This window comes from Electrona antarctica, assembly GCF_951216825.1.
Source record: "Electrona antarctica genome assembly, chromosome: 13".
In the NCBI taxonomy this organism is placed as follows: Eukaryota; Metazoa; Chordata; class Actinopteri; order Myctophiformes; family Myctophidae; genus Electrona; species Electrona antarctica.
Window position 1 is genome coordinate 5,157,241 of NC_136794.1, and position 24,266 is coordinate 5,181,506.

A 24,266-nucleotide genomic window follows, 5' to 3' on the forward strand; every position below is an offset into this window, starting at 1 on the left:
AAAAACACACTACACTTCACTGTATCAAATGGTATTTTAGATGCTTTTTAAACGTTAATTTACTGTAAATGCAACAGAGGTTTTGAGGCAGGTTATTCCAAAGTGACAATGATCTATAAATAAATGATCTCTTTAGAAAAAAAAAATTTGGGCGAGGTAACACAAGCTGCCCATTACTGGAACCTCTATGTCATGATCATGCACAGTATTACTAAAAACAATCTGTGAATTTATGAAAACAGGAGTTTTACTACTCATGACTGTTTTGAACAACACAAGAGTATTAAAAGATAACCTAATCTCAACTGTAAGCCAGGAGAGGCAGGCATGCATATGACTCACATTTGTTCTGAGAGGGCAACCCATTACCAACCGTGCAGCCACTTCCAAAAGCCCAACCTTAAAATGGACTCACATGCTATACTGGGTTTGGGGTGTCGTCAGATTGGCCTGACCTCAATGACCTCTGTGTGAGAACTGGAGTATCCCTGTGCTGGGTTCGACCTGACTCTGAATCTGTAGCAGTTTCTGAGGACATTATTACCAACTGTTTGATCTCAGTAAGGGGTACTGTAATTGATACAGAACACCACTTCCACACTGTACATGCCACTTCCAAAATGGTCACTTCTCTACTGTATTCATCAACAACAACAATATCTGGTGTAGCTGTGACATCTGAAAAGGCATCATTTTCATTATTGTGCATGCACATGGCAGTTGAAACACGTGAGTGCTTATACATTGTGGCAGATGATGGAACATATGAACTTATGTCCTTAGCTAATACGTCAACAATTCTGTTGTGCCTAGAAATGTACATTATTCCCTTATATACATGGCAGCCATTAAGAATATGTGACAGTGTTTCTGTAACTGGAGTGTGGTCATGGTACAGAGTCAGACAATGAGGAGGAAATGTGTTAGGGTACCACAGAGAGAGATTGAGTCTGGTTGGAAGGACCTGTAATCTGGCTTTGACTGTAAAGGTGACTATATCCTCATCAACTGCATAATTCTTGAATATTGTATGAGATACGGTGTGGTCTGCATCGGGAAGGCAAGCTAGCTTCCCCTGTAGTTTTAAACCAGTCCAGTGTTGTTGTTTTTGCTGTTGTAACATTACAAGGTACCTCCGTGCATTGACTGGTGATATATGGTGTTCCGTATCAATTACAGTAGCCCTTACTGAGATAAAACAGTTGGTAATAATGTCGTCAGAAACTGCTACAGATTCAGAGTCAGGTCGAACCCAGCACAGGGTTCTCCAGTTCTCACACAGAGGTCATTGAGGTCAGGCCAATCTGACGAGACCCCAAACCCAGTAGCATGTGAGTCCATTTTAAGGTTGGGCTTTCTTCTGAACCCCAAGAAACTTGGGGTTCAGAAGACACACACACACACACACACACACACGCACACACACTCGCATGCAACACATGCACTCGCACACACATTTTAACCATTTATTTATGTCCACACAAAGGATATGCATACAAGGACACAAATATTATAGGCAAAATCATGGCATGTGTTTTCATGATACAACAGGCATGTCACTCAGTACTCTATGCTATGGGTATAAGTAACAGTGTCTCCGCCATATATGACAGCTGCCAATTATAGCAGAGGCTATAAATATAGACAAATAGTCTGCACCTATAGCCCAGCTCGGAGATGGTATATGTACGCGCACAATCCGCACATGCCCTCGCACGCACACACACGCCCATCGCACGCACATGCACACACACACGCACAGAGGCGCACGCACGCCCGCACACACACACACACGCGTATAAGAATGAAAAACAAAGCTTAAACCATAGTGTGTACGAGCAAATCAGCACCAAGCAACATGTGGTCAAGCACTTGAATACCAAAACATCACCATGCAAACATTACATGTGCATATATTACAAGCCCATTTTTTATATTTAGAACAAGCAAGGGTTTTGGGGGGGTGGGGGCGAGGATTTCACAAGCGGTTGCTATGACTAGCAGAGAAGATGGCACAGCATGTGTTTCAAATTATGTTCATATGTCACACCTTTATCCCTAATGATTGATTATTACTGTTACTTAACTTTATAAAAAGCCGTCTCCCCCTAGTCCCAAACTGGTAGAATCTGCATAAAAATGCATATTTAATAAGGGCCCTTTCTACCAGCATAGGACCAAGGGAAGACTGCTGGACTGGTCAGAAAACAACCCTAGCCTGCAGGACAAGATAACCCCACAGTCGAAGGTCACCATCGTATTGTTCAAGGCTATATAAAGTCCAATAAACAGGCTGTAAACATAAGTCATGGAATCACAAGACCTGGCATATTTTAATGATTGCCCTGGATATACCTATCCCAAAATCAATGGGTCCATGTGATATGAATATGAACAGCAAATGAGATGAAAGCAAATACGACCTGTTACATCACAAATTAGATTCGATCATATCAGTCCGTTGGTCGGGCGCCCCTTGAAGCACAGGCCAGCGCTGTCATGTCTGTCCCGGAGAGCTCTGACGTGTCTTTGCTTTTACAGAAAACTTTATCTCTCTGTGACCTTGCTTGAGCACAGCTAGGGTGCATGTGCTCTTATAAGAGCTCTTATAAGTAACTGCTTAAAAGGTCTACTTTATCCCATCAGTAGAAGTGGTTGGTATTTTATGACCTTGGTCATAAAGGCTTCCTCTATGCTGGGGTCAAAGGTGCAGGCTATCTCTCTTCATCAACCACAACAATATCTGGTGAATTAGCTGTCAGAGATGTAAAGGTTTCTGAGTTATCACAGAGTTGGAACATGAATGGAATGACCCTGGAATGTTTGTACATTCTCACTAAAGATGGATGATATTTTGATATGTCCTTTGCTATGAGTTCCACTGTTCTATCATGGCGTGCTATGTACATTCCTTTGTATGCATAACATCCATTCAAGATGTGTGACAGTGTTTCAGTGATCACACACGCACACACACACACACACACACACACACACACACACACACACACACACACACACACACACACACACACACACACACACACACACACACACACACACACACACACACACACACACACACACACACACAGAAGCGCACACACAATTCACCACCTCATACCGTTGCTGTCTGACAGAAACCTTGTATGTCCAATTTTTTTAGGAAATGTCAAAAAAGAACATGTAGTGTTCTCATGTATGTATAATGTAGTTATTATTCAGTCACGAGCTCTTGTTAATACTTTATACACACGTAACTACTTAAATTTTCACCCTTAAATGGTTAGTTCAGAGTTTTGGACGGAGGTTATTGATATCAAAACCGATGGCATCGCTCCACAGCCTGGGATCGAGCGCCTGTTGCGCAACACTCGATGTTGCGCAACCGTGGGACATCATGGAAAATGTTCCCCCCCTGTTTAGCCGTACGACACCGGAAATCTTAAAACGTTAATAACTCTTCATCTAAATCATAACTTCTAATTCTAAGCAAAGATCATGTGTTAGATGGCCCACCGCGGTCCCGTCGCTAGTCATGATGGATCATCTATCAGGAAATATATTTTAAAAAACATTGTTGTGACCTACCGTGACCTTTGGCCCCTGCCATGTCTCCTGTATAGAGGGAAAATAGACGAATTACCACATAATTCATTCATAACATTTATCTGTAAATAGTTTGTGATTCGTGAGCTGCAATATATTCTTCATGGGAATGGAGATCACGTTCTTTGCACTTGGTCACAAAGTAACCAACAGTTTGTACCGACCGCTGTTTCCTGTTCACAAACCCTGAAAGCCCTACAGTGGTTCTGCAGACAGATTTATACATTATGAAAGGTTGAATAAAATGATAGATAATCTTGGGGTTAGAGATAATCTCTTACCTTTCACCGCTTGGCGTACCACACTTTAGACTCCAAACGCAAATTCATACAAATCCTCACACATTACAGACACCATATACAACTAACCAGAACTCACAAGTGAAAGTATTAATGTTAGATTCTTATCCGTATAGTTAATCATTAACTTCCATGTAGTCAAGTGACTGAAGGTTTTAAGTCCACGGCTCCACTCGGCCTCATCGTAGAGCAATAAAAGGTGATAATGATTTTATGTGGCCTGTGGTAGTCGTAGACAACAGATCTGTTGACCCCATCCTGAGTACCCAGGATGGGGTCATGTTTAGACTACCCTAATAATGCCCTTTTCACTTGCCTCAGCCAAGCAACTCTGGTTTAGGGTGGCAAACGTGGCATGATGGCATCTCAATGTGGTCGTGAGTTTGTAGATATGTTATTTTGCCATTCTATTTAAAATAGGACTTAGTGGCTAGTGTATTAGCCTGTATACAGTTCAGTTCAGTTCAGTTCATACATAAAACGCATCATTTCCATTTGTTCTACTTCTTTTGAGTGTCCGTTGCATATGTCCTGTCCAATATCCGAAAAAGGCCTATAGGGAGAAGCCATAGACTATACCTTTTCCCTTCCTTCCTTCCTACAAATGTGTGAAAGTCATATAAATATACCAAAAATCACACCCGTGTGAAGTGAGGGGCGCTCGTATCATCTTTTTAATTTTTATCCTGACATACATACCCAACTGACTCGATCGCATTGCACCGATCACAGTACCTTTTACTCACCCAAGATATCATCAATAGCCAATAAGGGTCATTATTTTTACCTGACAATACAACGACTCAAACTTAATACATACAGGTATGTTTTACGTGTAGCGTCTATTAATCTAACCTCTAATATATTAACGTCTAACTCATGTTGCTATGAATAGGTGACGTAATGATGATGTAAAACAAACTGTGTCAAAACAAACTTTTTGTTAATGGGATTTAATGTTTGTGTATAGGGACAAAACAAACATTAATTTCTCGTCATTGTCAATGGCGTTTTTAGAACAAACATTGAACTAAAAACAAACATTAAACCTGTATATAGGCTACAGAAGATAGGCTACTTCTAAGTATTAATAATGAGGGTGTCACTCTTACACCGCTGGTCTGGGAATGTCCATATATGGACCCTTTTTTTAACGTTTTCGGGCCGGGTAGGGCGTAAAATGTGTACTCATTAGTAAGGCCAGGCGGGGCCTCGGGCCAGCCCAGTTCAGGCCCGGTTAGGGCCCAGTTAGGGCCCAGGTAAGGGCGGGCCTTTATTTTCCGGCCTGTTGAGAACTCTAGTTGTAGATAACTATGGGTCGTGCCCGTCTAGAGTCTGAGTGGACAGGTATCAGTCAAAAGGGAGACATCGCAGAGGAAGGACGGGTGGGGAAGGATCAACATATGGAATGACTGTCAGAACAGGTCAGCATGGTGTCGGTGAGGTCAGACGTAGAGCTGCTGGCCGGCTCCATATATGCAGTGTATTGCAGTCTTCTCCATGTAGGCTATAGCTATTGGGTTTCATAAAGTCAGTGTCGTGATCTTCATATAATATATGAATATGTTTGCAGGTTTTCATAGTAATATGTCGCTATTATTATAATTATTATTATTATTATTATTATTAGTTGTACCTTTGTAGGTAGATAGAACTACAAATCATTTCCTATTCCTGAGTCATATATATGATGAGCAGGTGCTAAAAAGCATCATCAATTAGAGCGGACAGCTCTCACCCCCTATACCGGGAATATGAACTCCTGCCATCCGGCCAATGGTTAACCCATTTAGGCCTGACGTCGAAATTTAAAAAAGAATATATTCAAAGATTTGTGCCGCATTTTCACGATTATTCAAAAATAGCAGACCTACAATCTCGTAACGCGGCAGTCGGTGGCGCGCTATGAGCTTGTAGATCTGCTATTTTTCAATAGCTAAAGTATAACAATGCTTAGTTAAAACACCAAAAGGGGTTCCCGTACAGAATGGCTTTTAAAGACCCCTGTTACTAAAACCAACAGGTACAAATTCTCATTTATACCTATACCTCCATCCGGGCCATCAACAAAGGAAGCAGGAGGAGGTAGATGTAGTTACACCCGGTGCACTTTAGCTGTAGTTGCTCTTTATATTTAATGTAACAATCTGTATCTTGTGATAATGTATACGTATGTCTGTTGTTGTTGTTGTTATGTAGGTTCTACTGTTTGTAATGTCTTTAAGAGCTTTTATTATCTGCTGTAAAACGAAGTGCCCAGACTTGGGACATATGAATAAACTGGACCTTGACCTATGCATAATAGATTAAAGGTCATGCAAAATACTGTAAACCGCTTATAATACCTGTAGTACATGCAGAGAATGAAGAGGTGCCACTAAAATAACCCAACTTAACCTTTGGGAGGGTAATCAACTTTTCACTAAGCTTTTGTTATGATAGACAATAGATGTGTGCATTGCATCTATGATTGGATCAGTAAACCTTAAGCTTAATCTGGAAGAAAACGGAATCTACTAACAGGGTTATCGACAATCAAAGGTATCCATATATATTTATTGTTATAATGTACAATACACACAAATGTATCATTGTTTATCTATGTCTTGGTGGCACCTCGACCCATGATGGACTTCTTAGTGTTTCTCTCGGGTCTCAAAAGGATTGTATAACACTTTGGTCCGAACAGTGCGACCAAAAGGCCAGAACTCGACGCTAAAATTGCAAAAACCTCCACTACATCTGCATATTTGCCCGGAGAGCTGATATATGCCGGAATGAAGGCTATCCACACGGCGCAGAAGATCAACATGCTGAACGTGATTAACTTGGCTTCGTTGAAGTTGTCTGGAAGATTCCTTGCCATGAACGCCAGGAGGAAGCTGAGGAGTGCCAGTAAACCAATATAACCTAGTAACACCGCGAAACCAACTGTCGATCCCACAGCGCACTCGTAGACTATCTTATCCCTGTGGTATTGTGAGTTTCTATGCGGAGTTGGCGAGGAAGACACGAGCCAGGCTATGCAGATTATCGACTGGATAAAAGTAAGAGCCAGAACTGTTCCTCTCTGCTGCATGGAACCGAACCACTTCATAATGTCTCCACCCCCGGGCTTGGAGGCCTTGAACACGGCCAACACCACCATAGTCTTGACCAGGATACAGGAGACGCACAGCACAAAGCTGATCCCGAATGCCGCGTGCCTCAGCTGACAGGTCCAGAGTGTGGGACGGCCGATGAACAGAAGTGAGCACAAGAAACACAGTTTGAGAGACAGCAAGAGGAGGAAGCTGAGTTCCGAGTTGTTGGCGCGCACCATGGGCGTGCTCCGATGATAGATGAAGACTCCCAGGACAATGCCGCAGATAAGTGTGCCCAGCAACGAGATGGTCGTCAAGGAGATACCCAGCGCCTCGTGGTAGGAGAGGAACTCCACGCTCTTAGGGACACAGTGGTCACGCTGGGGATTGGACCAGTAGTCCTCTGGACAACTGGCGCACTCTGTCGAGTCTATAACAAAGAGGGGAAGATTAAAGGGTAGTCCTAAAGATATACCAGCAGTGTTGTTTTTGGCAGCAAATTTTGATTTTAGTTTTAGTCATAGTCTCTTGAATAGTTTGAATTTTTTGTTTTAGTCACATTTTAGTCACCCTGAATGTTTTAGTGTTAGTCTAGTTTCAGTCGACTAAATATCATACGATTTTAGTCGACTAAATTTACAGTTGATTCAGTCGACTAAAATGCATTTTGGCGGGCCTTGATGGTTTTTACACCTGCAACCGATTGTAAAATGACTTATACGGCATCTCTTGTCCACTAGTCCCTCCTTAACATTTTAGTCTAGTTTTTATTTGTTGACGAAATTGTCAATATATTTAGTCTTAGTTTTAGTCATCATAGCTTAGTTTTTATTTAGTTTCCATTTAGTTTTCAGTCAGTGGAAAAAGGTAGTCGATGACCATTTTTCGTCTTACGTTTTAGTCGACGAAATCAACACTGCCTACCAGTCTCATTGCTGATCTCTCCCTCAGAGCAAGCGATGCAGTCAAAGCAGCAGACAGGTTCTCCTTTCCTTCTGGCCACACGTGTTCCAGGGGAACAGCTCTCACTGCAGACAGACCGAGGTGGCTACACAGAGGAAACGGGAATGATCGTGACTTCACGTCTATAAACTATTACCATTTCTTTTAAATCATGAGCATGTATATGACATCAGCTATTCTAGAATGACTGAAGTGACCTGCATGGATTTAAAGTTCCAGAATATTCTGTCTTCGTGGAGGATGAGTTCTTCACCTGCGGAGGCTGACTTCATGAACACACCTACAGTGTGAACCTTTGTGCTTCCATCTGGGAGCCACACCCAGTTGATGACGTCATAGACCGGTAACGCGTCTCCGTTCTCGTCGAATGATACTTGGTCGCCAAAGGATGTGGTGAAGTTGATCTTTTCCAGGTAATACACAAGCTATAGAAATGACGACGTGCAATAGTATAAGAGACTTACTACTGTATAATATTAGTATAGTTATTCTGACAGGGACTGTTTATGGTATTAACTACAACCTTGCAGTATTAAAATCATAATATAAACATGGAGTATGTTTGTCCCAGTATTCTGCGCCTGCTCCCATTATTATGGTCTATAAATCAAAGAAGAAGAAGAATACTTTTTTTTCACCCTGTTATGTCAATAATATGTAATGATTTTTGACATTATCATGCTATTATTTATCATTACATTCTAAACTAGAAAAGTCGCAATTTTTAAAAATTGCAAAGTGTGGTTGCCGCAGTCGCTTACTAATATTGTAATTTATGTCTTTATAAACGATTGTAAAACATAGATTGGTTATACGTAACCCAGAGTAATCTAGTAAGAGAGTGGTGACACGCTTTGATCTCGCCGCAAAGCGGGTACCTATGGGCGATAGTTCCAAACATTTCTCCTATGGCTGGAACTATTCCATTGAGATAGAATGAGCACTTCCGCATTCCATTGTTACAATGAGAGTCAACGGGAGTGTCATTACTCTCTTACTAGATTACTCTGACGTAACCAACAACAGCCAATTAGCTACTACAAACATTACGCAAAGCTCGGCCAATCACAGCAGAAGTTAGGTAGGTTACTCCGGAAGAATAATAAAGTGTGACAATAACTATAGTCTGGAATTAGAATCCAACTACAAACATTAACAGGTAAATTGTGAATGAATACCACCCACACCTGCCATGGCTGCATTGTCTGTAAACTGGCACAGCTGTGCCCAGTGAAAGGCCCTCTTCCTGGCACACACTGCAGCATGTCACGCAGGGCGTGGGCCAGAGCGTACACAGCCTTGTACACGTTGTACTCTTCCCTGAGGTCAGACACGTCCAACAGGGTGGTCTCTGCTGTCACCAGGTCCTCTCGTCCAGTACACACCTTTCCACCAGCGTCCACCCACTCTGACGGAAGGGGTGCAAATTTACACCGAAATGTGTTCTCCCAAAACTGTCTCACCTGGTGGGGGAGGAAAAAACAGAACGCAGTGGAAGTTAAGCGTAAATCAAATACGTTGCAGTGTTGATTTTGATTTCGTCGACTAAAACTAAGACAAAAAATGTTCGTCGACTACCTTTTTCCACTGACGACAACTACATGGAAACTAAATGAAAAGTAAGCTACGGTGACTAAAACTAAGACCAAATATACTGACAATTTTGTCAACAAATAAAAACTAGACTAAAATTATAGGAAGAGACTAGTGGACAAGAGATCCAGTATAAGTAATTTTACACTTGGTTGCATGCTGAAAGCCGATTTACAAAGATCAGCTATTTTCAGCAAGTGTAAAAACAGTCATTACGACGGCATCAAGGCCCGCCAAAATACATTTTAGTCGACTAAATCAAGGATATTTAAGATAGTTAGACGACTAAAACTAGACTAACACTAAAACATTCCAGGTGACTAAAATGTGACTGAAATTAAATTAAAACCATTGAAGAGACTATGACTAAAACTAAAATCAAAATGTTCTGCCAAAACAACAATATTTAAATATTTAAAAAACATAAGCCACTTTGAAAAAAATAAAATAAATACTAATTAAACAAAAGACTCACTATGGCATTCTCATGGCTGTTGTCAGGGTCGTGGTCAGGATGTATTTTCAGCAAGAAGTCCTTGAGACCTGGGATCTCTCCGCGACGTATGGAGAGACCCAGGGTGCCTCTCAGATACGGAAGGAAGTGAGGATTCTGGAATATGGTGGCTGTCGTCACAGCATTGCTTGTCATCCATTGTATACCTGTCACATTCTGCCTTATCACCTGTTGAGATATCAGGGGGGAAAACATCAGTTTCTTCTGGCTTCAAAACGATGGAATGCACTTCCCATTACAATCAGAACTGCAGCCTCATTCCCAATCTTCCGCCGTAGTCTGAAAACCCACCTTTTCAGACTCCGTCATGGCCCGTAGCACTTACCCTATACCCCCTTAGATAGCACTTTATGTAGACTTAGATAGCATTTGATACAGACTTATAGCATGGTATGTAGACAGCATTGCATTGTATATGTAGTCACAGCACTTTGTAGTATATATGTATAGCATAGTATAGTATATACGTATGTATAGTTTATGGGCTCCAATTTCGTCACCACTAAACCCCTTATCCCTAAACTTCTTTGCGTTTTTTTTACTATTTTGCAAAACACTTTTGAATAGTTAAAATAGGCAAAGAAGGCAAAGAAGTTTAGGGATAAGGTTCGAAAAGGTGACGAAAATGGAGCCCTATGTGTATAGTTTCATTGTATAGATATTCCACTGTCTGTTACGTTCTTAGATTATACGCATGTTTCATGATACCTTTTTGTATGTGATGTATTGCCATGCTTTTTGTTCTTGCTTAATGTAAATCGCTCTGGATTAGGAGCGTCTGCTAAATGCCTAAATTGTAATGATGAACCTAAGAAAGTGATTCAATTGCACTGCAATAAAAAAAATGCTTGCCATTGAATTGCAACACATTTATATGCCTGTATATGAACGGATGGCTTCAATATAACTAAGTATTCCCTATGATCATCAATACCTAAATGAACATTAATCATAATAACCCCAACCTCCTCCATAAGATCAACCATATAGCTCCCGTATACAAATAGAATGACCACACGGGCTGTGGACGTCTTGATCGTGGCGACGATCCTCTGGAGTGCGGCTGGGTCGTGGTCCCAGGGCATGGCCTGCAGATAGGCCAGACAGCCCAGACCGGACCGGGCCAGGTCAGACTGGAAGACTCGAGCGGCGTCGCGGCCGTACGCGTCGTCGGTGAACAGCAGTCCTGCCCAGGTCCACCCGTACCGCCTCATAATCTGGAGCATCACTCGTATCTGGATTGGAAAAGGAATGGAGGGATAACTGTGTTATAGGCTATAACTCATGTCTATGAAATTGGGGTCCAGGGACCCCCAGCGGTCCTTAATTGCGGGGGTTCTATATAGGGAGGGCCCCCAGCAAAGTTAGGAACAGTTTAAACACTTGAGCGCTATATATTTTTTTCCTTCTTCTTCTTTTGTTTTAGCCTATTATTATTATTATTTTGCTATTTTCATTTTCTCCCTTACACCATCCCTCCCCCCACAGTTATCGTCATAATTTGTTTTCCTTTAAGACGATTAATGTTGACATACAGTATTTTGGCAAATCTTGGGGGTCCCTGGCACAAAATCTTTTCAAATGGGGGTCTGTGGCCATATTCATCTGGATTTGGGATTCCTTGACATAAAAATGTTTAAGTAAAAATGTATTTGTAGGGCACCTTTCACAGACATCAGAGTCACAAAGTGACTTGCAACAACAAAATAAAATACATTTCAAAAAGTGAATTTAAGCAAATCAATACAGGTGTCACAACACAAAAGCTGTAATCACAACAAAGACCTACTGTACGTAAAGGCCTGTTTGAATAGATAATAAAAAGATTTAAAGATGTCCACGGAAGCCACATTAAGGGGTGCTTATTCCATCAAGCCTTGAGTGTGAGTTTCGCCCATAATTATAGGCTATGGCATAACCTGTCCTATGGCATATAGCCTATGGGCGAAACTCACAAAGGCTCGATCACCTTTAGTACTTTATAATCTTATGAGAGGGAAAACCAGCATGGCTTGTGATGAGGATCCCAGAGAACTACTGGGCTAGATTATTCATAAATATATGGAGCTGTGAATAGGGACTTTCAGTTAATCAATTACACTCAATAGAACAGTGGTCTATAGGAACATAAAAAAGGTTCATTAATTTATTTTATTTTTCTTTCATTTATTTATTTATTCCGAACATGTTAAAATATAAATGAGAAAAGACAAAGGAAATAAAGGAAAATTAGATTTTTTAAAACAAAAAAAGAAGCGTCCAAAAATAATAATAATAATGATCTTTCATAATCCTTAACTTATCTCAATACATCAAAACTTATATTCAGCTTGATTTTTTCCTTTGTTTACACACTCACAGTATAATAACAAAATGGAAATACAACACATTTAAATAAAAACAATCAAGCCTATAAGATAATACAACTAAATATATAATTACAATGCATAATACAACTATAGAATCTAGACCTTTTTAAAGCTCTGAACCACTAGCATATTTGAAACAATCCTCAAGGATCATCCCAATGAATAGTACAATGTGTAATGTATTTATTGTATAAAAGAAGGCATAACACCATAATTTCTATTTTGATTTGTTTTATTGTATTAAAGATGGAGTGCCACAATTTTTGTATTTTTCCAGTTTTTCATGTGTATATGAGGTGACAGTACTTCATTAGACACCCTGGAGTCGTTTTTATGTGCAATGGTGTATTAACTTTGTATTTAGGGTTTCTTCCTGGAGGCTGAACCCTTGACAGTCAAACGGGCCAATGAAATAAACAGTAATATAGTGACATCACACTATCAGCCCCTCCTCTAACCCCTCCCCCTTTATCATACAACTACAGCTGTGGGTGCGGCTTCAGTTCAGGTGGATCACTACCCATCCCCACCCACCAGGCAAACCAGGCATACTTAATGAACTGGTGGGGGCGTGCCCACATAAAAACAACATTTTAACAAATACTGTACACTTTTTTGAAATAATTATACCTCCTTATATAACAATAAGAACTGATGATCATGTTTTAGAGTGGAAAAAAATCACGGCACTCCATCTTTATTGAATATGTAATGTTGCTGCATCTTAAAGCCAAAGCTGTGAAGCGTGTGTGTGTTTCTGACACTGCACACAACAAATTACTTCAAGGCCTTAACAATCAATAATTATTTTCCACCCACATTACACCTGTTCAAAAACATACTTATATTTGATGTTCTTATGTAATATTATTGAAACATATTTTTTATTTTAACTACTTGATACCAGTGTTTTTTTTGTCGACTAAAACTAAGACAAAAAATGTTCGTCGACTACCTTTTTTTCACTGACGAAAACTAAATGGAAACTAAGCTATGATGACTAAAACTAAGACTAAATATACTGACGATTTCGTCAACAAATAAAAACTATAGACTAAAATCTTAGGAAGGGACTAGAGATCCAGTATAAGTCATTTTACACTTGGTTGCTTGCAATTAGCCGATCTACAAGCTCACAACGCGTCGCACTGCGACACGTTGTGGGCTTGTAGATCGGCTATTTTCAGCAAGTCATTACAATGTCATCAGGGCCCGCCAAAACACATTTTAGTCAACTAAATCAACTGTAGATTTAGTCGACTAAAATCTCATGACATTTAGTCGACTGAAACTAGACTCACACTAAAACATTCCGGGTGACTAAAATGTGACTAAAACCAAAATCTAAATTTGCTGCCAAAAACAACACTGCTTGATATACCAACAGATGTTTTGTCTGTAGCGGTTGGTTCACCTGGATGGCATCACTAGGGATTGTTCTAAAGAAGGATGGGAACAGCATCTGCTCACTCAGGCAGGAACAGGTGGCAAGGTAACTCACCTGAAAAAGAAACAAAACATCTGTTCTGTAATATACTACATTTCTCTCTCTTTTCTTTCCCCCTACACATTTGCTTTTTATATATACTTTATTGAACATTATTCAGGGTTTACAATGTATGTATTTGATGAATTGAACATGGTGGACCCTGTTGTAAACAAGTGTAATGCTTAATTGGGTCGTCCACTCACAGTTAACAGCCTTTGTATTGAGTTTGTGCTTGAAATGTACTGTAATTCTGCAAACTGTTAATACAATTTTCAATCAATCAATCAATGCATTCACATGACATTTACATGCAGTACAAAAATATAATAAGGCATTTCAATACAAAAGTGCTTTTTATTCTTTCTTTTTTGTCCCTCACAAGTACCATGGTTTTAGTTTGTTTTGTCTCGAGTCCAGAGCTCTCTGTCTTTTCAGTTCAGTTATTATTTGTTTAACCCATTTTGACCTGAGATGAGGTTCTAAAAATGTCTTCTACATCCTGACAGTTTTCTGAAAAAGCTATGTTTATTTTTAAAAAATATTTTTCTTTTTTTTTATCAAATTTTTATCCCACGATTTTGTAACTCATTTTTTTCACCCCTGTGTCAATTATCTAATGTGATCCTGGGCTCTACACACCCTCCGCCAACCTAGTCCCCATATATGGGGGACATGGGGAGAGCAACGGACTTGAACTCATGCTTCCCTCATGCCTGAGTGTCCAAGTTGCTCCTTTACACGTGACAGGGGGGAGTTTCCCTGGTTGGACGTAGCGCGTGGAAGGAACACGTTATTCCAACCAGTTCCTTTCCAGGAACTGGTTGGAATACCAGAACCGGCTGGCCAGGGGGAGGCAGTTTTGTAGAGACCAGGATTACTGCATGTTTTTGTGAGGGTATCCTAGGGGACATGGGGAGAACATGCAAACTCCACACAGAAAGGCCCTTTCGCCAACCCCGCCTCAGGTATGGGCACTGATGACGCGGAGGAGGAAACACGCCGCCAGCACCCACAGCGCCCCGAGCGGGAATCGAACCCAGGACCTTCTAGCTGTGAGGCGACAGCAATACCAACTGTGCCACCGTGCCCCGATCTGCTATTTTTCAATAGCTAAAGCATAACATAATGCTAACACCAAAAGGGGTTCCCGCCCAGACCACCTCTCCAGAGATGGCCTCCTGGGGCACATCTTGTTTTCCACAGTTTGTTCACCACTGTGCAGTGCACTACAGTCCAGTAAAATTCTTGCTCTATGGCAGACATTTTTCCCTCTAAGACCCCATACATAGCAGCATTGTAATTTACATTCATTTTAAAACCAATTTGTGGCATTTTCCCCCCACACAAAACTAGACCTCTGGCAGTCTACCAGCAGGTGCAGTGCAGAGCATATATGAGCAGAGTGAAGCAGAGAGGAATCCCTCTCCACACTCATGAGATTCCGCTCCACCACACCACTAAAAATGCTGTCACTATGATCAAAATCACTCTCCACTTACAGTTTCAAGATTTACCCCCATCCCCAGAATCCCCTCACCACACAGAATATAAGATGCATGTATTGTATTTTGCTGCAAACAGTGGCCAGACTTCACCATTTTGGAATCCCGTTTAGAAACTATTTGGATCAAAGTGCAATCTTTTGGAGTTGCACATTCCACTCTATACCCTATAATCACAATGTAGATTACAAACCCAAGTTTCTAGCCATTATGCTCCCCTATAAGCTAAGCACCGTGGACAGCAACTCTGTCACGAATGAATATACAATGCATTTTTTTTTTACTAATAGAGATGGACATTGGACTCTTCATAAGATGGGCAATAACAATAAATCACCCACGGAAATCAGATAACATTTTCCAAATGTATTTAAACTGTCTGCTCAGCTCTGTTTGAACATACAGTTGATTCTCTCTTTCTCTCTCTCCATGCGGGAACCCCTTTTGGTGTTTTAAGCCTTATATGTTACACTCTGCTATTGAAAAATAGCAGATATACAAGCTCATAGCGCGGCACCGAGTGCCGTGCTACGAGCTTGTAGGTCTTCTATTTTTTGTATTTTTTTTAATGGGAACATGTGGCGCAAATCTTTGAATATATATTCTTTCAGAGCCAAAGTTTTTAACTCAATCTTTGCTTCTGGGGGGGGGGGGGGGTCCCGGAACAACATATTTTCAGATGGGGGTCGGTGGCCAATTACATATAATCTTGGGGGTCCTTGACATGAAAATGTTTGAGAAGCACTGACATAGAAACATAGGTTTTTCAGAAAACTGTCAGGATTTAGAAGACATTTGTAGAATCGTTCCCAGGTCTAAATGGGTTAAGAATCGGCCCTTTTCTGCTTCCATGCTCTGCCTGCAAGTAAACATATGTCTTTCAATATGTAACACTAATGTATAATGGGTGGTGGGAAAAGGGTGTTCAACTTACCATTGGAACTCGGTACAAACCTAAAATACTAGAGATGGCAATAGAATGAGCTGAGGTGTCGGCGCCCACGATACCGAGCACCGGAGGGGACCCGACACAGCTCTCATCCAGTCCAAACTGCTCCTCTCTCCCACTGACCAGTGACAATGCACCATGGAAGGCAAGTGCAACCGAGTGACAGGTATCATAGAGACTATATCCCAGGGTCACGTTGGGTAGCAGGCTGGTGTTTGTGTTGATCTCGGCAATGGCAAAAGCCATGGTCTGGGCCCATCTGAACCTTTGGATGTCGAAACTATAACACACAAAATGCACACCGTAAACTCGAATATTTATCTTTGTAGAACTACACACGACATCATTCTAATGCTATGTTGCTGTGAATCAAAAGACGTTCCTGTTACAATTTACAATTTACAATTTAGGCATTTAGCAGACGCTCTTAATCTGGAGCGATTTACATTAAGCAAGAACAAAAGCATGGCAATACATCACATACATAAAAGTATAGTTATCATGAAACATATGTAAGCTAGAACGTAAAACAGTGGAATATCTATAATGAAACTATACATAAACTATACATATAATACTATAAAGTGTATACTATACTATACATACTAAAGTGCTATGACTACATAAAATGCAATCCTAGTGCTGTCTACGTAACATGCTATAAGTCTGTATAAAATGCTATCTAAGTCTACATAAAGTGCTATCTAAGGGACATGGGCAAGTGCTACGGGCCATGATGGAGTCTGAAAAGGTGGGTTTTCAGACTACGGCGGAAGATTGGGAGTGAGGCTGCGGTTCTGATTGTAATGGGAAGTGCATTCCATAGTTCTTTGGCTTGCTATTGTACTCACCTGTAGCAAGTGGCCACCTGCTGCTTGGAGGTAAACGACAGCTCAGGGAACACAGAATAGAGATGCATGTGAAACATGCCACCCAGTATGAAGTCCCCAGCCTTGTGGATGGTGTTGAGATTGAACTGTGCCTGTAACTCACAATAAGAAGAGGAAGGTGAGGACAACAAAGGGGAGAAGGACGAGAACGATATCAAATACACGTACAGGTATGAAAGCAGGTGTGTGTCTCGATAACAAGTCCTCATGACTGTACTCCCCTCTCTAACCATTTTTTCCTATCATTGTTTGTCCAGTTGTCTCAGTTTTATACACAGTGCTATACCATCCCCAGTGTCAACTAAATGTCTTTACGTAATCTGTCATAACACCTTTCTGGACATGAGGCAGAAGTTAGGGGTGGGGCTTAAAATACCTTAACCATCCAGGTATGCCACTATAGGGGAGGAACTAAATGGGCCCGGGTCCACCCACTTGTACGACTGGCCCACCAGAGAGCAATATATTTTCATACCTCTTTTTTTTTTTGAGGGGCGATATAGCCTCTCCTATGTCCAGCTTTTGGTGTGTGTAACCCAAATTGTGTCCTATAACACAAACATGAAATGCCATTGACAATGAACGGACAATTTTGAGTGTTTGTCTAAAACACAAACATTGCGTAACACAAACATTGATGGCGAAGGTGCAGGACACAAATTGTGATTGGCCCGGAATGAGATGATGTATGATGATGTACAATGATGAGAGCACCCCTCACTTCACACAGGTGTGATATTTGTATTAATTAAATACACAATAAAGCCAGTTTCCCTTTGGGTGATGCACCTAAACACTGTTTGTACATATAGCATTCTTGTGTAGACTCCAGGGCCCTTTCTTGTTGTGCTGCAACACAGACACTGTTCTTCCTCCTTTGGTTTCTGCAAAATGCCCACCTGCATGGGGACAGACCGGTCTGCAGAAGACACGTGATAATGTGAAGAAAACATATTTTAGTTTTAATTACTCCACTGCGCCCTCTATCTACTCTACAGATCTTGTCAATAGAAAAATCACATTGTCCAGATTCTTCCTTCCGGTGAAATATTTTCTTTCCTGGTCAAAAAGTGCATTTTATATGTGTGGTGGTGGGGGCTCAGAGTGCGTCCACTACTGGGGAAAGTAGGCTTTCGACTCCACAAAACCGTCTTTGTATTGGTGAGTAGCGAAAGTGTTAATTGTTTTTTTATTTTTGCAGCAGTCGACACAGACAGGCAGTGCAGCCTTTCATGCGTGCACAGGAAGTTGAAAGTACCAAAGCATTAAGTCCTCCTAACGTTATGGACCAGAGCTATATTACCCCAGCAGCCCGGCCCCAGAGGCATGCTGGGAAGTCAGCCTCAGCCCCTGACATCCGGTACGCTAGTATTTTGGAAACCCACACACACGCGCTCATGCACCCACACGCAAGGGCTACATTTCCTGTGGGGTTCGTCAGTGGTTCATAAACTATAGTTTGCTCTATTCTTCCACCACCAGCAGCACTTCTGATTCAGCTATTCACTACTCACTAAGAAATACTCTTCATAAGGTCTGCTGGTGTCAAAATGTGATGCACTCCTGGACCACTTAACTTCAATTCATGACTTTTTGCAAAGAATATTTTGTGGAAACCTTCTGTTGCAGTGAACATAATTATTAGAATAGATTTTTTTGAGACACATATGCACAAATAAGACTGAATTGTATTTTCCCAAGTGTAACTGTAAGAAAGTTGATTTAAAATAAAATATTAGGGTCAGCGACAGTAGAGGTGGTCTGAGTGACAGACTCTGGCATGTACATAAGTTCTCCAGTGGTTCAGTGGCATCAGGGCCGGATCTACCATATGGGTAGCTCCACAGAACATTTCCCTGCTAATCCGAATGCAATAAATGGTGTCTAAAAAGATTAGTGTTTTATTGTTGGTGAGAAGGGCAGCTGAAAAGTGCAATTGTGTGTAAAGCGTTGCTGCTTTACACTTTAATGCACTAAATTGGCTGTCACTCTGGGGGGGGTAGGCGACCGGAAATAGGCCAATATAACGGCATAAAACTGCCCCAAAACGGCTCCAAAACAGCAAAAAATGTTGCGCGCACGTGAAGGGGGGCCCTTTGAGCTTCAGTGCCCAGGGGCCCTCAGAGGTGTTAATCCGGCCCTGAGTGGCATGCACAGACATTTAGAGGGTCAGGTGCTCAAGTGAAAAAAGGGCACCTTGTACAGCGCGTGGAACCGGCCAGTTGCCTTAATAGTGTGAGATGTATAGATTTTGGGGCATAAATAATATATTAGAAGCTTTTTTTCTTTCTTTTTTTTAAGGGCACATTGCTGTTCAGAGGGCAAGGGCAGGTGGTGCTCTAGCTGTCTATCTGTGCACGCCACTGGTTCAACCACTGGTGGGCCGTGCAAGTGGGCCCCCAAACAAACTTATAACGCGTCTTTAGCGCAACACATTGTGAGCTTGTAGATCGTCTATTTTCACCGAGCGCCACCGGTGAACAATTCATTTCAATCTGGGAACCCATTAGGTAAAAAAGGATGTGGGGCCCGAGCCACCGTGGTGGTTCGGGCACCCTATAGGCTGCAATGCCAGCCTGACAGCGTGTTGCGGGTTTGAATCCCGATCCCGACGACCTTTGCTCCATGTCACTCCCCATTTCCTGTCAGTCTATACTGTCCTATCAATAAAGGCAAAAAAAAGCCCACTTTCTACCGGGTGCTTCTGTGTTTATTCCTACTAACAACAACTTAAGAAGTGGCATCTGTACATTCACAGGACAAAAACTATACATCAACATTGAAAATGCAGATCTATTACAAATAAAACACATATCACACAGAGGGAAAAAACAATATAACAAGAAAAGAAAGCAAGCAGAACAACTCACAATAGTAAAAATCTAAGTATAAGTACATTAATACATATAAGCAGTTATCGGTGTTATCGGAGTTATCGGTGGCAGTGTTGTTTTTGACAGCAAATTTAGATTTTAGTTTTAGTCATAGTCTCTTCAATAGTTTTCATTTAGTTTCAGTCACATTTTAGTCACCTGGGATGTTTTAGTAAAAAAAAGGTAGTCGACGGACACTGTGTGCATGGGGTGGTCCCTGATGATTACTTGGGATACTTATGCTAGTGGTACAGATGCAACAGAACAGCCCATGATGCAATAGACCTGAAAGACAGGCTCCAGTGGGAACTGGGATCATGGAAAAACATGAAAACAAGGAGGATTAGGACATCAAACAAAAAGGTTGTTGTTAGCTAGTTAAAGAAAAACACGGGTGAAGCCTGACAGAAGCCTGAGGCATCTTCGACACTGAGCTCTGCTCCCAAATGACAGACAGTCAGTCCCTTATCTGAGTGATGCCATCGAACGGGAAGCTCCACAAACACAAAAACATGTTTTATAATTAACCACAGGGCCATTTAAAAGCCACAAGGTTTGAAGAACTACAATAACACTAATTAAATACCACATGGGATCGATTCCTAATTAAATCAGCCATTCAGATTATTTTTTTATATATATTTTTTACTTTTCAATATTTTTCAAAAGTGTAACTTTAATACCCTTATTGCAGATGTTCATTTCCTCTACAAGAATGTGATATGTAGAGTCACTTGAGATTGATTGAAACAGGTCTTGCAGGCCTACATAGCAGTCTATAAACTCAAATAAAGTGCTTATAAATGTCTTATAATCGAACAATAAATGTGTTCATGATGCTATAATTAACTTTATATAACTGTATTAACACAAAAAGCATCGTATTGGGCCTCATATTACCTTTTAATTAATGCATATCACAATGTATGTCTTAAAAGTGTTACGTAGAGTACTTCAGTACATGTTCTTAGTTACTGTCCACCACCTCACTGCCTAGTTGAATGAATTTATCGATGAGTGATTGAGATTAGCTCTTCACAGATGGACAGACAAACGGCTAAAACATAATGTCCGGCCTAGTGGAGATTCCAGAATTCCTGTTCAAGAGAAACATGGTTTTTTTTGCTTTCCCAAATGCAGCCAAATTGTTTCCTCATCTTGATTTATCTATTCAACCAACCCATGAAGTTGGTTCATAATTACCGGTGAATCTCAAATGTTATTATCTGTGTTTGGCATCTAGATTTGTAATGACTAGAAAAATGGCTATACCCACCAAGCACTATAACTGCCACTATACTATCATCGACTCTGCTCGACTTTGACTTGATTTCTGTCTTTAGAGTTATATATTGTATGGTCATATACAATGGCCGTAATGGTCTGCCAAACAATAAAAGAAACATACCATGGCCATTCATAGTTTTGACAGCTATAAAATATTCATATTTTGTCATACTCTGATCTCAGAAGTCAATTGTTTTACTTTGAATACAATTTAGATGCTATTAATATAAACTGAGTATTATCATCTACTGTACAACCACTAACGTTACGTGCGGTGGAAATCTGTCATACAGTACATGTGCCATATGAACCCCCCACTGTTATTTATGGTGATACATTAACATTACACTTTTACTTGTAGGCCTAAACACATTATGATAACATGTCAATTAACCTACCTTCTTAAAAAAAAATCACACCCGTGTGAACTGAGTGGTGTAAGGTCTTATATAGAATAGACTGATCAGCTGTGGTCTGACATAATGTCTGACGTAATGAAATCACACCTGTGTGAACTGGGTGACCATAGCAACCGTCTGTGCTCATTTTTTGAGCACAGACAGACAGACACGTAAACTAACAAAGCCAGTTGTAGGAGTGGTTTACACCACTCAAAAAACAATTGTGTGAGTGAGATTATCATTTCTTTAAAAACTCTAGCTGAGGTGAACGTATAAGAATCACCACATCTCCTGGCACATTGTGTAGAATGTTTCAACAGAAACACCCTAATTTGAAGGCTATTCCCTGTTGATGTTCAACAATACACATGTATTGTATTTATGATGTAGTAACATGTAGATTCTCAGTTCTATACAGAAGGTGCACATTCTGCTGTGACATGGAATCTAATGCTTGTGTTCGTCTGCACAGATGCTGTTGCCTTGAAGCCTGTGTAGTGAGGTGTGTGTGTGTGTGTGTGTGTGTGTGTGTGTGTGGTGCCTGAAGAACTGATTACATTATGGGGAGCACCTTGGGTGGATTGCTAGTAAGTAGGGGTTGGTTGATTACTTAGCCATGGGTGGAGTCTGTAGTGTAGACCATATGGGGAATGGTTCAGTTGCGTGTGGGCTGCCATGAGGAGAGTCTTAACCAAGGGGCCAGTGAGGCTCTCCAACGTTGAAGCACTGGGCCCTAGTGGTAAGAGGAGGGACTGCAGGCGGACCCATGGAACTATGATTGAGTTCAGTCTCTATCCTTCTTTATACTCTATGGTCTTAACACCTGCACCTCTCTATTAGGTTATGTTGTTTCAGTTGCCTTTTCTTTAGTTCAGTCAGGACAACTCATGAATGGAAGGAATATATATTTATTGAATATAAAATGAGCAATATATTTATTATAGTTTGGAAATGAATTGGATCTGCTTTTTAGGTACTCTGATCAAGCGCATCCAGGGACAAATTATCCATTGGGCCAGTGGGGCCGTGGCCGAGGGGACCTTGGCTCTCAGGGGCCCTTCGGGGAAGTTGAACCGTGCAGTACTAGGTTTGACGCCCTGAAAAGGGCTCCTGGGGCCCTTCATTTGCCATTGATTTTGTTAAATTTAGGTAAAAAAAGATGATAACACGGAAAAACATGAAAATGTCGCGCGCACATGCGCTATGGGGGCCCTGCAAAATGTACCGGCCCAGGGGCCCTAGGGGTGGGGGTTAATCCGTCCCTGAGCGCATCAGTCCCAACCATAGGGACTCCGAAACCCCCGTACCTAAACAGCAAATCCAAAACGACGGATGGTAGCTGGGGTGGAGGAGGGTGATGAGCAGCAAAAGGTTAGTTTTATTTTTCGCCCCCTAGTGGCGAAAAATAAAACTTCTGGGAACTCAGATTAAGCAGACAGCAAGCAGCAGTATCAGTGTGCAGCAGCAAGCAAGCAGGATGAGCAGTGCAAACTTCCAGTTTAAATATCCGGTATGAAGATGGAATGAGTGTGTGTGTGATTGGATGAAGTGAATCATGTGAACGAGAATGTGATGCTGAGGCGGCCCAATGAACGGTCGCCGGCAACGGCACTGAGTTTCCTGACTGAACTTGCTTCTGTGCATGTCTGTGACAGGCGTAATGCTCATTTGTCCAGCTTTTCTTTTCTTTCCACCTATGTTAACTTATCCAGGCCTGGAACACATTTCAAACCCATTTATTTCACCTGCAAGCCAGCCTCCTGGCATTTTAAGGTTTATTTTTTCACTGACCCAACAGCCGATCCACAATCCTACTTGGTAACAACAACATACTGTATTACATGTATACAATACCTCCTGAGCCACTTACTGACTCATTAGGGAGATTTACATAATGAAAGACAAAACATCATGGATGGGGGGGGGGGGGGGGGGGCTTTGTTTTAATTAATATACAGCATATTCTACATATAAATTAAATTAAATGGAAAAAAAGGACATTTGACCACTGATTCTCAAACTTTTGTGGATCACGGCCCACATTTTCAGAGCATGTTTATTTCAATGATGAATCAATCAATTGGGTTCCAGCTTGGATCAATGGAATGGACGCACTCTTGAGCTTGCAGATGATACATACCATTGGTCCGATATCTCAAACCCTCACCCTAACCCTAACCCTAACCTCCCACGGGGCAGCACACCTTAACCTAACCTTAACCCTCTCCCAACCCTTAACGCACCCCTCACCAACCTTAATCTGGTCGTTTTAACGCACCCCTCACCAACCTTAATCCGGTCTATTTAACGCACCCCTCACCAACCTTAATCCAGTCGGACCATTGCTATGTCTAACCAATGCTATGTCTAACCAAAAGTATGCCTCCCGCAGAGGGGCTATTTTCGCTATTAGTCAAGGACGAAATATAGTGCTATGATGAATTG

General features: G+C 41.3%; 2 protein-coding genes across 2 annotated transcripts in view; both read right to left on the bottom strand.

Moving 5' to 3' along the window:
* Positions 1-3,613, bottom strand: part of LOC306935588 (uncharacterized protein) — a gene marked incomplete at both ends in the record, with an annotated part of 35,926 nt that extends 32,313 nt beyond the window's left edge. The window contains one exon of the mRNA XM_079518686.1: positions 3,592-3,613. Within this exon, the coding sequence (XP_079374812.1) occupies positions 3,592-3,613 (22 nt within the window). The remainder of the gene's footprint in view (positions 1-3,591) is intronic.
* A 2,894-nt stretch (positions 3,614-6,507) lies between these two features.
* Positions 6,508-18,617, bottom strand: LOC306935589 (extracellular calcium-sensing receptor-like; the record flags this gene model as incomplete). The annotated part of the gene is made up of 9 exons (XM_079518687.1): positions 6,508-7,421; positions 7,916-8,039; positions 8,152-8,379; positions 9,142-9,417; positions 10,023-10,229; positions 11,063-11,296; positions 16,356-16,650; positions 17,222-17,352; positions 18,564-18,617. 9 exons carry the CDS (start codon positions 18,615-18,617, stop codon positions 6,508-6,510), a joined length of 2,463 nt encoding a protein of 820 aa, XP_079374813.1.
* Between the last annotated feature and the right edge of the window lie 5,649 nt (positions 18,618-24,266).